The following is a 15,380-nucleotide window of genomic DNA, read 5'->3' as shown; positions in this document are numbered from 1 at the left end:
AAATGAACACACTTGGACCAGTGTGTCTTTTAAGTCGAACAATAGAATACAAAGAGAAGAGGTTCTGTTTTAAACAAAGTTTCTTTAACGATAAATTTCAGGACGAAACCAGAGGTTAATATTCAGTAATTAAGTAAAATTCAGGATTTTCCTGCGGGAATTAGGACACTTTTACTACGGAACTGTAGATGTTTACAAGTTCGTAGCGCGATTCGGCGTGGCTTCACGGACATTGACTTCAATAGAACGTGGAAGGACACGGACAGTTGGACCGTCCCTTTCACAGCATCAGTGTTCAGTATAAAAGCTGGTGGCCTGCGCTTCTACCGTACAGTCCTCAGCTGCTGCAACAACCAACCTGCCATGAAGACCTTTCTGGTGAGTAGCGGTCACCTGCTTCAGCAGCAGTTGTGTGGACATTCATTCTCGTCTCTGTACGATGTATTTGTGAGGATAGGGATCCATTCATTAACTGATACCAGTATGGCACTTACATGATTGACTTAGAGCAATAAAGGAGAAGGAAATGTTCCATGTGGCCTCTTAGAACGATACGGAAGGGTAAGAGACAGCTTCTCCATTGTTATACACTACTGGCCATTAACATTGCTACACCAAGAAGAGATGCAGATGATAAACGGGTATTCATTCTACAAATATATTATACTAGAACTGACATGTCATAACATTTTAACGCAATTTGGGTGCATAGATCCTGAGAAATCAGTACCCAGAACAACCACCTCTGGCCGAAATAACGGCCTTGATACGCCTGGGCATTGAGTCAAACAGAACTTGGATGGCGTGTACAGGGACAGCTGCCCATGTAGCTTCAACACGACACCAAAGTTCATCAAGAGTAGTGACTGGCGTATTGTGACGAGCCAGTTGCTCGGCCACCATGACCAGACGTTTTCAATTTGTGAGAGATCTGGAGAATGTGCTGGCCAGGGCAGCACTCAAACATTTTCTGTATCGAGAAAGGCACGTACAGGACCTGCAACATGCGGTCGTGCATTATACAGCCGAAATATGGGGATCGAATGAAGGGTAGCGCCACGGGTCGTAACACATCTGAAATGTAACGTTCACTGTTCAAACTGCCGTCAATGCCAACAAGAGGTGACCGAGACGTGTAACCAATGGCACCCAATACATCCACGACGGGTGATAACGCTAGTACGGCGATGACGAATACATGCTTCCAATGTGCGATCAATACGATGTCGCCAAACACGGATGCGACCATCATGATGCTGGAAACAGAGCCTGGATTCATCCGATAAAATGACGTTTTGCCATTCCTGCACCCAGGTAAGTACACCATCGCAGGCGCTCCTGTCTGTGATGCAGCGTCAAGGGTAACTGCAGCCATGGTTTCCGAGCTGATAGTCCATACTGCTGCAAACGTCATCGACCTGTTCGTGCAGATGGTTGTTGTCTTGCAGACGTCCCCATCTTTTGACTCAGGGATCGAGACGTGGCTGCACGATCCGTTACAGCCATGCGAATAACATGCCTGTCATCTCGACTGCTACTGATACGAGGCCGCTGGGATCCAGCACGGCGTTCTGTATTCCCCTCCTGATGCCACCGAATCCATATTCTGCTAACAGTCATTGGATCTCGACGAACGAGAGCAGCAATGTCGCGATACGATAAACCGCATTCGCTATAGGCTGCAATCCGACCTTTATCATAGTCGGAAACGTGATGGTACGCATTTCTCCTCCTTACACGAGACATCACAACAACGTTTCACCAGGCAACGGCGGTCAGCTGCTGTTTGTGTATGAGAAATCGGTTGGAAACTTTCCTCATGTCAGCACGTTGTAGGTGTCGCTACCGGCGCCCACCTTGTGTGAATGCTCCAAAAAGTCAATCATTTGCATATCACAGATCCTCCTTCTGTCGGTTAAATGTCGCGTCTGTAGCACGTCATCTTCGTGGTGTAGCAATTTTAATGGTCAGTAGGGTAGATGTCTGATACTTTTACCATTATTGTAGAACTCGCTCGAAATTCTGCCATGAAATCTCACTGTACAACGAAAAGTTTCTGTTTAAAATGGACGGGTATGTAGAAATCGTTCTAGTGTGAATTACTACTCTTTTGCTAATTGTAGGTCATACTGTAGTATGGGTACTGTGACGTGTCAGTCGGCCCCAAGAGTAAACAAAAGAGGGAAGGGAGGTGTTATGGAACAAACTCCGCCTCCCTCACGCAGGGGTGCAAACCAGCAACGGTGTTCTTTGCTTTTGCGAAAGCAGAACTGACGCACCGTCACAAGTATCGCCGATCCCTTCTAGTGGGACAGCTGTGCTCCAACCCCATGATAGACCAAGATGATTCTCTTTCACTACTTTCAAAATAATAAAAGAAAAAGAGTAATGCTCAACATAGAGCAAAAGGGGTAAGACAGAGTCTTAAGTAACAGTTATAGCTTGCTGAAGTTGGCGGTATCGTAAACGAGGTACTTGAGGCCTGACATTTTGTAATACCTTTGAGTGAAAGACTGACATAGCCATAGTTCAAAACAAGCTTCACCTAAATCTGTCACGTTCCGCATAATTATGCTCATCTCGTATGTACTGTATTTTTAAAATGCTCAATAGTGGTCGAAAGCGAATACCGTACTGGTGTTTGTCAACATACATAAAATCTTCAGTTCACGTAAAGTTCACTATACTTTGTTGATGGCATCTTGCCTACTTATAAAAAATACTCGGTCGGGGGTAGTGAATGGCGCTGATAAATGTACTGGAATGTGCTATGTAGTCGCTACTCTTGAGGACTTCAGTGTATCCCCTTTCTGAAAACCGACGTCAGTACTGTGATATGACACTTAGTGACCCGGAACTTCCTGTCAGATTAAAACTGTGTGCCAGACCGAGACTCGAACTCGGGACCTTTGCCTTTCGCGGGCAAGTTCTCTACCATATGTGCTACCGAAACACGACTCAGGCTCGCCCCTCACAGCTTTACTTCTGCCAGTACCTCGTCTCCTACCTTCCAAACTTTACAAAAGCTCTCCTGCGAACCTTGCAGAACTAGCACTCCTGAAAGTAAGGATACTGCGGAGACATGGCTTAGCCACAGCCTGGGGGATGTTTCCAGAATGAAACATAGTGACCCGTTCAACGTCGCAGGAGCTGCGAAAAACTGAATTTTCGCTGCGTTGCCAGGATTCAGCACACCACTCAATCGAATGTGCAGTTATGTTTAAGACATCATACACTGGCGCAAGAAAAGCACATCACTAAAAAATAATTAATATTGGGTACTGAAATTTAGGGAATAAATTTTTCTAGGTAAGTGATGAACATTGCAAGATCACAGGTTAATGTAAGAGTGAGATAAATGGCTCTGAGCACTATAGGACTTAACTTCTGAGGTCATCAGTCCCCTATAACTTAGAACTACTTAAAGCTACCTAACCTAAGGACATCACACGCATCAATGCCCGAGGCAGGATTCGAACCTGCGACCGTGGCAGCCGCGTGGTTCCGAACAGAAGCGCCTAGAACCGCTCGGACACAACGGCGAGCCATTGGTGTATCAATGCTTTTCATCTGCCCCGATGACTTCTGGTCCGATTCAGTATCCAACAGAATCGTGAGGGAAAATGAAAACTAGATATTCGCTCTCAGGGAATTTTAATTAGTTGATGATGCATTGTGAAAGTTCTCTCCTGGCATTGATTGGTCCAGGCATCTTGCACATCTAAATGAGTATTCTGTAAACTGAGTGTTCTATATCACAATGGTTTTCTAGACCTCAGTCGCCAGGGAAGTAACAACGAACTGCGTTTGTGGGACAAATATACTGTTTGATGAGGCGTGTTGGTTGAGTGAGCTGTGTGGCCAAGAATAGAATTCAGTTTGCAAGGACTACGTGGTATCCAAGAAATTAGTGAGCAGTCATCAGTATTGTTCCGTTGTCATAAAGATGTCTTAGGCATAAGAAAAACTGCAATACATGTCTTGTTACTTTTTGATTAGGCTCAAAGAGTTTGTTGGTAGTGTCTCATTTGACTTGATTCGATTAGCGGTTATAAAATTATATCATTTACATCAACATCTACACCCCGCAAGTCACCTTACGGTGTGTGGTGGAGCGTTTTTTGTGTTCCACTGCCAATTCACCCTTTTTCTGTTCCATTCGCGTATGGTTCGCTAGAAGAACGATTGTTAGTAAGCCTCCGAGTGGAATCGATTCTCTGATGCTATTTGCATGGCCTTTTCGCGAGATGTACCCAGGAGGAAGCAGTATATTGCTTGACTCTTCAAGGATCGCATGTTCTTAAGGCTTTAACAGTAGACCATACCGTGATGCAGAACGCCTCCCTTTCAGCGTCTGCCAGTGGGGGCAGAGGAGCATCTGCTTGACAGTTTTGCGGTTACCAGATGAACCTGTAAAGAAACGCGCCGCTCTTCTTCAAATATCTTCTCTCCACTCTTTGGTATGGATCACAGACTGACAAGCAATATTGTGTTATTGACCGAACTGGCGTTTTCTTAGCCGCTTATTTTCTTGATTGACTGCACGCCCTAAGGATTATTCCAATGAATCTCAGACCGGCTTCTGTCTCATCCACGGTTAATTTTATATGGTCATTCCACTTCTAACCATTCCGTATGCATACTCCTAGATATTTAATGGAAGTAACTGCTTCCAGTATTTGCCCTGCAGTCGTGCATTCATATAATATAGGGTCTTCCTTTGCCGTTATAGTACGCTACATTTGTTTGTGCTGGGGATAAACTCGCCACTCATTGCAGCAAGCGTCGATCCTTCGCAGTCTTCATGCACTTATCTACAATATTCTATTGTTACAACTTCTCTGCATACAACGACATCATCCGGGAAATTCCAACCATATCACAATGTCTTACATGCAGTGTGTAATGATGTAAGTGCCGATATTTCTACTGGTGACTAAGGACAATGCACGAAACAACATTAGACGCGAACTGTGGCTAAGCCATGTCTCCGCAATATCCCTTCTTTCAGGAATGCTAGTTATGCAAGGTACGCAGGAGAGCTTCTGTAAAGTTTGGAAGGTAGGAGACGAGGTACTGGCAGAAGCAAAATGTAAGGACGGACCGTGAGTCGAGCTTGGGTAGCTCAGTTGATAGAGCACTTGCCCGCGAAAGGCAAAAGTCCCGAGTTCGAGTCTTGGTCCGGCACACACTTTTAATCTGCCAGGAAAGTTTCAAATCAGCGCACTCTCCGCTGCAGAGTGAAAATCTCATTCTGGAAACATTAGACCAGAATTCATGTCATTTGCACACTAATAATTATAGCTATCACAAATACTACTATGTCTACAACTTTGCTTCGCCCGTTTTCTTCTCGAAGTTCGGAGTTTTATTGTGAAAAACTTGCAAAACAATTATGATTCATAGTACTGCCCATCGCTGGCCACTACAGCCTCCCATCTTTCGGATAGCATACGAACCCCGTGGCGGAAGAACTGTGCGTCTGTCTAGCGGTTCTAGGCGCGCAGTCCGGAACCGCGCGACTGCTACGGTCGCAGGTTCGAATCCTGCCTCGGGCATGGGTGTGTTATGTCCTTAGGTTAGTTAGGTTTAAGTAGTTCTAAGTTCTAGGGGACTTATGACCTAAGATGTTGAGTCCCATAGTGCTCAGAGCCATTTGAACCATTTGAACCACTGAAGCGTAGCACTGTTGCACTAGTTCAGCGGATGACTCTAAGTCATTACCCGTTGCAGGTGTTCCTTGTAGCCGCCGTCGCTGTTGTCACGGCCAGGCCCGGGTATGTGGGTCTCGGTGGCGGCCACGGTGGCTTTGGAGGCGGTCACGGTGGCTTCAGTGGAGGGTACGGCGGCGGCTTCAGCGGAGGATACGGGGGCGGACACGGAGGCGGCGGCGGCGGACACGGCATCCACGCCGGCTACGCCGCCTTCGGCCCCGCCCACATCGCCGTGGGCCCCGGCGGCTACGTGCAGGACACAGTGGAGGTCGCCGCCCACAGGGCCGCCCACCTCGCCGCCGTGGCGCACACGCACGCCCGCGACGCCGCCGTCAACGCGCACGACGCCGCCTTCGGCCACGGGGGCGGCGGCTACGGCCACGGGGGCGGCGGCTACGGATACGGCGGGCACGGCCACCACGGCTAGACGGACGCGTGCTCCGTCAAGGATAAGACCGGAACTCGCATCACGACCGACCCCTCCACGAGAGGGAGAGCACTTCAAATACCACCACCAGATTTAACTATTTAATAAAATAAAATTATATGTTGCAGCTAGAGAAGAGTTGTTTTACTATTCTTAACCCCAGCTAGTGAAATTCGATGGCTGTACTACGCTACTGTAATTTCGATATTGCCAAGTTTATTTATTTAATCATATGGCTAGGGCCCCACGTCGGGCAGAATGTTCGCTGGCTGCCGGTCTTTCAAGTTGACGCCACTTCGCCGACCTGCAGTCGATGAGGATGATAGGATGATGATGAGGACAGCACAACATCCAGTCCCTGGGCGGAGAAAATTCCCTGACCAAGCCGCGAATCGAACCCAGGCCCAGTGGACTGACAATCCGTCACGCTGACCATTCAGCTACCGGTGGCGGACGATATTGTCAAGGACAAGCATTCGACACCATGTCAGGGCATCGTTACTATGTGTCAAAAATGGTTCAAATGGCTCTGAGCACTATGGGACTTAACATCTGTGGTCATCAGTCCCCTAGAACTTAGAACTACTTAAACCTAACTAACCTAAGGACATCACACACATCCATGCCCGAGGCAGGATTCGAACCTGCTACCGTAGCAGTCGCGCGGTTCCGGACTGAAGCGCCTAGAACCACTCGGCCACCGCGGCCGGCCTACTATGTGTCAGTTACGGTATTATTGTATCCTGCTTTATAGCAATAGGGGCAAGAGATGAGATCACTGACGTAAGTAAAACTTCCTGACAGATTAAAACTGCGTGTCGGACCGGGAGTCGAACTCGGGACCTTTGTCTTTCGCGGGCAAGTGCTCTACCGGTAGAACACTTGACAGTAATATGTAAAAAATCCACCTCAGTTGCGAAAAGGTACTGATCTTTACCCATGTTTCAGCTAGAATAATCTAGCCATCTTCAGAAGCATAAAATAAACTAACACATGAAAGAATAAGGCACGATCAAACATAAAAACCTAAAGTACCATGGTACATGTCAAGCTACGTTACTTAGCTGAGGAACAGCCCCGGCCCCAATTCGTGGAAAGCGGTCGGTTTAGTTTATTTTATGCTTCTGAAGAAGGCTAGATATCTCTAGCTTAAACCTAGGTAAAGACCAGTAACATTTCGCAACTGAGGCGGATTTTTGACATATTAATTTATCACAGTTGCTGACAGGGCTCCAAAATGTTAAAATTTTTTAGATTTCTACCACACTTCACAGTTTTAATCTGTAAGGAAGTTTCATACCAGCGCGCACTCCGCTGCAGAGCGAAAATTTCATTCTGGAAACATCTCCGAGGCTGTGGCAAAGCTGTGTCTTCGCAATAGCCTTTCTTCCAGTGTCCTAGTCCTCCAAGTTTCGCAGGAGAGCTTCAGTGGAGTTTATAACGTGGGAGACGACGTACGGCGGAAGTAAAGATATGAGGTGGGATGGCAAGTCGTACGTGGGCAGCTCAGACGAGTTCGAGACTCGGTCTGGCACACAGTTTTAATATGTCAGTAACTTTCATACAAGCGCACACTTCGCTGTAGAGCGAAAATTTCATCCCGAAAATCTTTTTTTCTATATTGCGTTGCCTTATACAGTCATAGATTTCATTCTTACCTACAAGAGAATAAGAAAAGTTCAGGAATTAAGGCATAATTTTTGTTTCATCACTGATCACAATCGTAGCCTCCATGGGTATAAAGTTGGATACAGTCCTAGAAGTAATCCATTACTTGTGTCTTCATGAATAAAATACTAAAGTAGCATACCAAACTCATGTTGTCCAGAGACGCCCCATTAAGCGGGACCTCCAAGTGACCAACACAGCTGTTCTCGAGAAAGCGCATCTAAACCGCAGTAAGGAAACCATCAGCGCGCATCAACTGAGTTGGTTAGGCCATGTTCATCGCATGAATGATACAAAGGTTCCCGGTCATATACTTCTCGATGAACACTGCTCTGGCTACAGAAATCGTGGGTCCCCTTTCGCTATAAGGACCAGCTGAAACACATCATAAAGACGACTAGCATCAACATACAAACACAGCAAGAATGTGATATGGACCGTTTACTGTGGAGGAACGTTACATCCACCTCTGGCAACCTATTTCAAGGAGAATAACTCAAACATGAAGAGGCATGCAACGAACAAGAAAGCTCCGCCCTCCTCCAGCAATTAGGTGTTATTTGTGCAGACGCATTTCTTATGCCAGGATTGGTCTTTTCAGAGACCAGAAACACATTAATAAGTTGAGTTGACATGCTCATTCTATGCAGGAAGAAGCTGTGTGTACTGGAATCGAGTTGCAGCTGACGGGACGGCTGACTACCTCATGACATGAATCGAATATTTATGCTTGACAAGGCGTAATGACAAAATAGCAGAAACAGAATAAAAATATCTACAGCCATAAGTTGTAAACCAAGTCTCTTAAACTATTCATGCTGTCTAGTGGATCCATATTACAAGAAGTTAGCCAGAAGACACAGACTCGTAATGGAAGGCTAACGTCTGAAATTTCTAGTCTGACAACCTGGTGATGAACAGGTATCTAAATAGCAACAAAGTTGGAAGACTCTAACTGAAAGATGGGAACAGACACAACCGACTTACTGGTGGAGATTTAAGACACAGCATCACTTTACATATTCTGTAAAATGAGTAATAAGAGGGTCCACCCTGGGGCACCACAGTACGCAAATTTCATTCGCCAATTGTGCTGCTGCGTGTGGTGTCATTCTGAAACCCCAATGTACTCTTCTCATCACTGCACTCCTGCTGCTAGAGACCATCCATTAAGTATCCTCTAGCCTCCACTGTCCTGATCATTACTGAAGGTGGATACCCACCGCAAATACCTCTGCCTGTCCTCTACCATCCTCCACAGCTCTTGAGCGGTATCAAGTGCTAGCACCAAGATTTGTTTAAGAAATGGTATGCAACTGGTGTTGATGGCCGCTACATTCCTATAAGCCTGTAGCGATTAGCTGTCACTCTGAAGAAAAATTGACTCAACACGTTTGGCTCCCTCGAATGATTCCCATGACATAGTGTCAGGCCAGTACACGGACACACCGAATTAGCCTTGAAACCAGCAGAAAAGTTGTTATGTCCAAGCAAAAGTGTGCCTCGCTGGGACTGTCTGATGTGTTCTGGTCTATTTCAGTGGAAGCATCGTGTGTGGACCTGAGGATATACCTAATTGTCACCGCTACCAAGAGCAGAAATCATCATACTGGCTGAAGAGAGAGTGTCTGGATCAGATGCATTTCCTTATCAGACGAATATACGTGTGATTCAGCAGCCGCTACCTATGAGTTTATGCAATTCTCAGTGCCTTCAAAAACAGTGTGCGAGATCTCATACACTCATGTTCGCCTCACGCAAACTATTTATCCTAAAGAGAAAACGAACTGGATCTTTTTGTAGGAAATGTAATGTAGTTAAATTTTTACTGTGATAAGATTTCTCGGGGGGCCACGATTTTCTAGTTATTGAAGAAAGATGTTTTTATGACACTTTTGTACGTTTTTCTTAAATAATTTGAAAGTTACGGCCCTTAGCGAAAACGTATCCCAGTACAGTTAGTCAGTTACATATTCCATAGATCATTTGAACGATTGTTTCATTGAAATGATGTGGAACGAATCAATACAGGATATGTATAAATGATTAGTCTTAACATTAATGAAAACTTTATCAGTTTATATCTAACCATGAAATTAAAAACAATGTTTTTGTTGTTTTATACTGGTTACCAGTTTGGCAATGTAATAGAAGGAGTTCTGCAGGAGAAATGATTTTAAATTAGATTTAAATCTTGCTTCGCTCCCTATCAGACATTTTATGTTATCAGACAAATGATAAAAAATTTTTATTACTGCATTTTGAGCTCTGAGTCATTGACAGCTTTCACAGTGGGTGTTAAACGTCATTTTCCCACCACTGTTTAGGTGTGGACATCACTGTTCCTCTCAAAATGTGATGGAGGTGACATTTGGCAGCTGTTACAATTATCTGCTAGATGTATTCCAGTCTCTGCCTTCCTCTACAGCTTTTGCCCTCTACAGCTCCCTCTGGTACTGCGGAAGCCATTCCCCGATATCTTAACAGATGTACTATCATCCTGTCTCTTCCGTGATATCCATATTTTCCTTTTCTCTCCAACTCTGCGCAGGACATCCTCATTCCTTACACTATCAGTCGATCTAATTTTCAACATTCGTCTATAGCACCACATTTCAAATGCTTCGATTCTCTTCTGTTACAATTTTCCCACAATCCATATTTCACAACCATACCATGCTGTGCTGCAAACGTAAATTCTCAGAAATCTTTTCCTCAAATTAGGGCCTATGTTTTTTCCTAGTAGAATTCTCTTGGCCAGGAATACCCTTCCTGCCAGAGTTATTCTGCTTTTAATGTCCTCCTAGCCCCATCCATCATTGGTTATTTCCTGATAGCGTCGGTTTAAGAATTTTGTTATGAAATATCGTGTTTTTTTAGTTTCCATTCACTTCGTGTCGGGTACTACCTACGTTCAATGAACTTCTATCGTATTATTCTACATCTACCTGACGCCTGGAAGTCAGTTTCAAAGCTCACCGAAAGATAAGTTTACTAATTATTGTGTTTTGGTGTTTTTTAGTTAACTATAAGAGTAGCGTCATGTGTGACGAATGCGGATGTTACCGTAGGGTAATTGGTATTGGAGAAACATGTCAGGACAGTGGGCTGGTGTTTCATTGGGGAGAATGGAGTATTTTGCATCAGGAATGTCGAAGGCGGAAAGGTTGAAGGGGGAAAGAGACAGGGGAAGACGGAAGAAGGTGACAAGTAATGGGGAATAGGAGAAAACCTTAGAAATCACATTTCAAATTCTGATTAGCAATCGGTTTGACATGTTACCTCAAATAGGGGAAGAGCTCCATTCAGTCTTTGAGCATAATGTGGTGCAGCAGACTCGTAGGAACAACTATAAGGCAATGTCACCAAAAACGTCATGTATAAAGAAAAGAGTTCTTCTCTCAGGAATCATTCACGGGAGATGTGTAGGCCAATGCTACAGGAAAATCTGGATGTAGAATAGCAGGTCATAAGCATCATGAAACCTAGCGCCGAGCGTACAAATTTTAGGACGGGCCAGAAACACACTGGATAATATAGCATTAACGAATATAGCATTAAAGGCGACTTGGAGAAAATAGAGGCAGCAACAGCACACAATCGCATGGGTCACATGATCATTCCTTGGTTAACCCAGCTGCTAGCAGTATACAGAAAGAGTTGTGCGAGTTACTTGCGATTGAAGCAAAGTCTCATATTTGTGCCATGCCTGCTGCTGTGACGGAGATGAGGACACACTAAACGTGGCCTTTACCAAAATAGGAAGGAGAAGGAAAGATTAGCTGAGTATCTTGCGAAAAATGGAGAGATGGCCACAAAAGCACACAAAACAAAATCCCTGTGATAACTGGAATCAAGGAAGCAATTTTTTAAGGTTACAGTCAGTACTGAAAGAAATTAGAGCAGTACAAGACCATAATATGAATAACTGTTTCCGAAAAAATAAAATTAATTTGTTTCATTGGCACATTAGGGTTTGAAAAACAAGGTACATGGTCTTGTGGTATGGCTAGAAGGTGTGAAAATTTCCGTGTTGAGTTAACGTGGAAGAAGGAGGAGTTGAAACATTTGTAAAAATTGGACACAAAGTCAAATAATATTGAAACTAATAGTTTTGTGTGTTTTTAAGGACCTAGAAGCGTATGTTTGATAGTTGTTGTTACAGACTACTTCTCTGATACTTGTAACATCCTACAGATCTCCTCTAGGAAAATTGTAGGCATGAGAAATGTAGAGGAATTATTGAGCTAGTTGTCAGGTGAGAAGAAGCAGTTACTAGTTTTTGAAGATTTCAGTGTAAATTTCTTTAAAAAGTAGGAATAGTAAAAATGAACTAAAAGTATTATTTCGGTGTTTCAGTCTAATTTCAGTAGTCAATTTTCCAACACGTGGGCAGTAAAATAGTATGACATGATATCATGTACATCATTTAGCTAAATCATTTCCTACATAAAAGTCCTGTTCATTGTTTTCTATAGGACTGACAGTGTGCACGTACCGAGGGAGAGAATATGAAAATCTTGCACGGTATATCTGCTGCGTGGCGGGTTGCATATTACCCTAGCGTAGAGGCGTCTGAATCACTGCATCTGAAAATGCATCATTGCCCCGGGAGATGGCGCTGACGAATAAAAGTTCCTTTGTAGCCCACAGATGATGACAATGCGCATTGATGATGCCAGTTCTGAACAAAGTTTCTTCGTCGGTAGACGGCACTGATGACAGAAGTCCCATAACTGTGATAGTATGATGTAAACCCCATCGAAAAAATCCTTCCTGTAGAGGGAATCCTTGCACTCGTCGCCGGTGTCAGGGATAGCGGTTGCTATCAGTATAGGCGTAATCGTACTTTAGCTTACACCGTGTTGGCGAACCACTTACCTGGAACTTTTACTATGGTTCGTCTCAATATCCTGTAGGACCTGGTCCTCCAAATCTGATGTACCGACGGCTCACCGCCTTCCTGCGCGTTCGTCTACCTGAAAGGACCGATGATCACACACACCCTCAAAAAGAGCTTCAAATGTTGTGTCAAGTGGTTGGTGACTGCGAGGGTACTTGTGGTACAGCCGTGCTGCCTCGCGACCGTTTCCATATGCCTGGCCGTACACTTACACAATCTCGGCTTGTTCCCGAATAAACACGGGACCATTCCGCTGCTTAAAGTGCGCTGCGTCAAACACACAGTGTGAAACGCACAAATAACACACGACTCATGGTCAGAGAAACTTCAAGTCGTCACCTCCATATACCGTGGCCACAATGCGTTTCCAGACACATGTTCATAGGATCTTATTTCCCCCATTACCAGTCAGGAATCCGTCCACGTGGTCTGTGGTTTATATTAATGTTTAACCCACATAAAAGGTTAGTCGTAGGCGAAAAAAAGTGTAAGGGAGTAGTACAAGAATTACAACGGATCACAGTATATTTATTCAATCACATCCTAATCAATCTGTATCTATATCAAACTAGGGACCAAACAATTACTGTAGAGCTGATAAATATAAGCAGAGACGCCAAGACTAACAAAGCACTAATCTGACTAGTACAGTCCATTTTATTGCCAATAGTTGATGGTATCGCTGAATGTGACCTGGAATTATTGGTCAGTAGCAGACAATTTCGTGCTGAGATAAGACATCTACCTGTAAGAGAAAAGAGGTATGAATTGGCGTAGTGCAGTCTGCCGTATCATTAGTAAGTGGGTGAGTTTTGATAGCACGTGCCGTCCAGGCAGTCGCAGAAAGGGAAACAGGGAATCGTGGAGACTAATTGTGTGTTTTAACGGTGGACTGGGGTAGAAATACACTAAACATTTAAAGCAATAAGTACAGAAAACAGACTACAAGTAGCTGATCACGCTTTAAGAAACGATATTTATCGTGAAACTACTGAAACATATGTAAACAGCATATCGTTTTATGTATCGACAGCCTGCCTTTAGCGTTGCATTTGTTTCCTTGGAGCACGATAGGTGGCGTTTGCCGCGAAAAGAGTGAGTGTCGGGATTCTCTAAGGTAGAGCGTTGGAAACCTGGCTCGCTCGTCAGAGCAACAAGTTATATATAAAGTTAAACGATTTAATTTGGTGGTAAGATAGCAATCATTTCATGTTCAGTGTACGTGTGTGTCCCGTACCACACTGAGAATGATACAGTCAGTGCACGTCTGCTGTGGCTCCTTGACTGAACCAGGAAGATTGTGATAAAGTTCAAAAGAATACAAGCAGTACACTTTTGTGACTAGACTGTGAAAATGATTCAGATTTGTGCACAAAACAGTGTGAGAACAGTGCACCCATAAGAATGAAGAAATTTCAGAATCTGATATTACCAGAACTATAACAGCACCAATTCCCTTCGAGTAAAGCATTTAAAACATTTGTAGCAAGTTCCTCTAGATACTTTTCAAATTCCACACAGATTATTGTATCGCTTCAAAACGGTGTACATCATATCTGCCTGGCTAAATAAAGCTTTGAGTTTGTCTGCGAGTTGTGCCAAGATAGCGCACAGTCTGTGAAAAACATGGATTTATTTAAAAAAATGGTTCAAATGGCTCTGAGCACTATGGGACTTAACATCTTTGGTCATCAGTCCCCTAGAACTTAGAACTACTTAAACTTAACTAACCTAAGGACATCACACACATCCATGCCCGAGGCAGGAGTCGAACCTGCAACCGTAGTGGTCGCGCGGTTCCGGACTGAGGCGCGTAGAACCGCTCGGCCACACCGGCCGCCTGGATTTATTCGCTACATATATGTTCACAGCAGCTATTCCTCCTCTAAAGAGAAAAGTATGTCAGCACTAAAGGATCTTGGGAGTACAGGAACAGACAAAGAATTCCTTCTTCCCCCTTCCCATCCAAAGTCATCCTCACATTCTCCCCTCCCCAGAGAACAGAACAAACTACAGGAATTCCCCTAACTTTCCCCCCCCCCCCCCCAGGACACTTCTGGCACAGACAGAGAATTGTTGGACTTCTCGTTCTTCCATTCATAGTTTATATATGAAAACGTGATAGATAAATGCATTTAATGAAATTATTTCTTTAATGGGGATTGGTTTAAGCATGTCCAACACATTGAATAATACTGTTGGTTGCAAATAATCCTAAATCAGTATTTGAAATCTTTTTTTGGTCTTGATTATGTGGGAAGTTTAACTGTACATCGGTCAACATCAGGGTATTCTTATTGCCACCCAGTAGATAAGTTGTAAGACACTGTTAAATACAACACAGCAACTATTCTATACTTATGCAGTACTTTATGTCACAAGGAAGCGACTGGCACATTATTGTGAGCCACTGTGTACATACTGTTTGTTGGTATTAAATAAACTAAGCCTTCCACAGGGTTAAATAGACCATACGTTCTATCGACGGATATTGTAACCTCTTAACCAGTGATGACAAATTCATTCTAAAACTAAACTTCATTCTAATGGGTCTCGGAAGACTTAACAGATCTGAGCGACCCCTGACAGGTGTCACTGGATGCATATATGGAGGGGCAGTGGTCAGCACACTGCTCTGTCGGCCGTTGTCGGCTTTTGTGACTGGAGC

General features: G+C 44.1%; 1 protein-coding gene across 1 annotated transcript; it reads left to right on the top strand.

Annotated features, from left to right (window-relative positions):
• The first annotated feature begins 289 nt into the window (after window positions 1-289).
• Window positions 290-6,272, top strand: LOC124607242 (cold and drought-regulated protein CORA-like). The gene is made up of 2 exons (XM_047139516.1): window positions 290-378; window positions 5,734-6,272. The coding sequence occupies exons 1-2, from the start codon at window positions 364-366 to the stop codon at window positions 6,139-6,141; spliced, it is 423 nt and encodes a 140-aa protein (XP_046995472.1). The 5' UTR covers window positions 290-363; the 3' UTR covers window positions 6,142-6,272.
• Window positions 6,273-15,380: the final 9,108 nt, after the last annotated feature.

The sequence above is a fragment of the Schistocerca americana genome, chromosome 3 (assembly GCF_021461395.2).
Source record: "Schistocerca americana isolate TAMUIC-IGC-003095 chromosome 3, iqSchAmer2.1, whole genome shotgun sequence".
NCBI lineage: Eukaryota > Metazoa > Arthropoda > Insecta > Orthoptera > Acrididae > Schistocerca > Schistocerca americana.
Note: the sequence above shows the minus strand (reverse complement) of the source record. Positions and strands in the feature narration are given on the sequence as shown.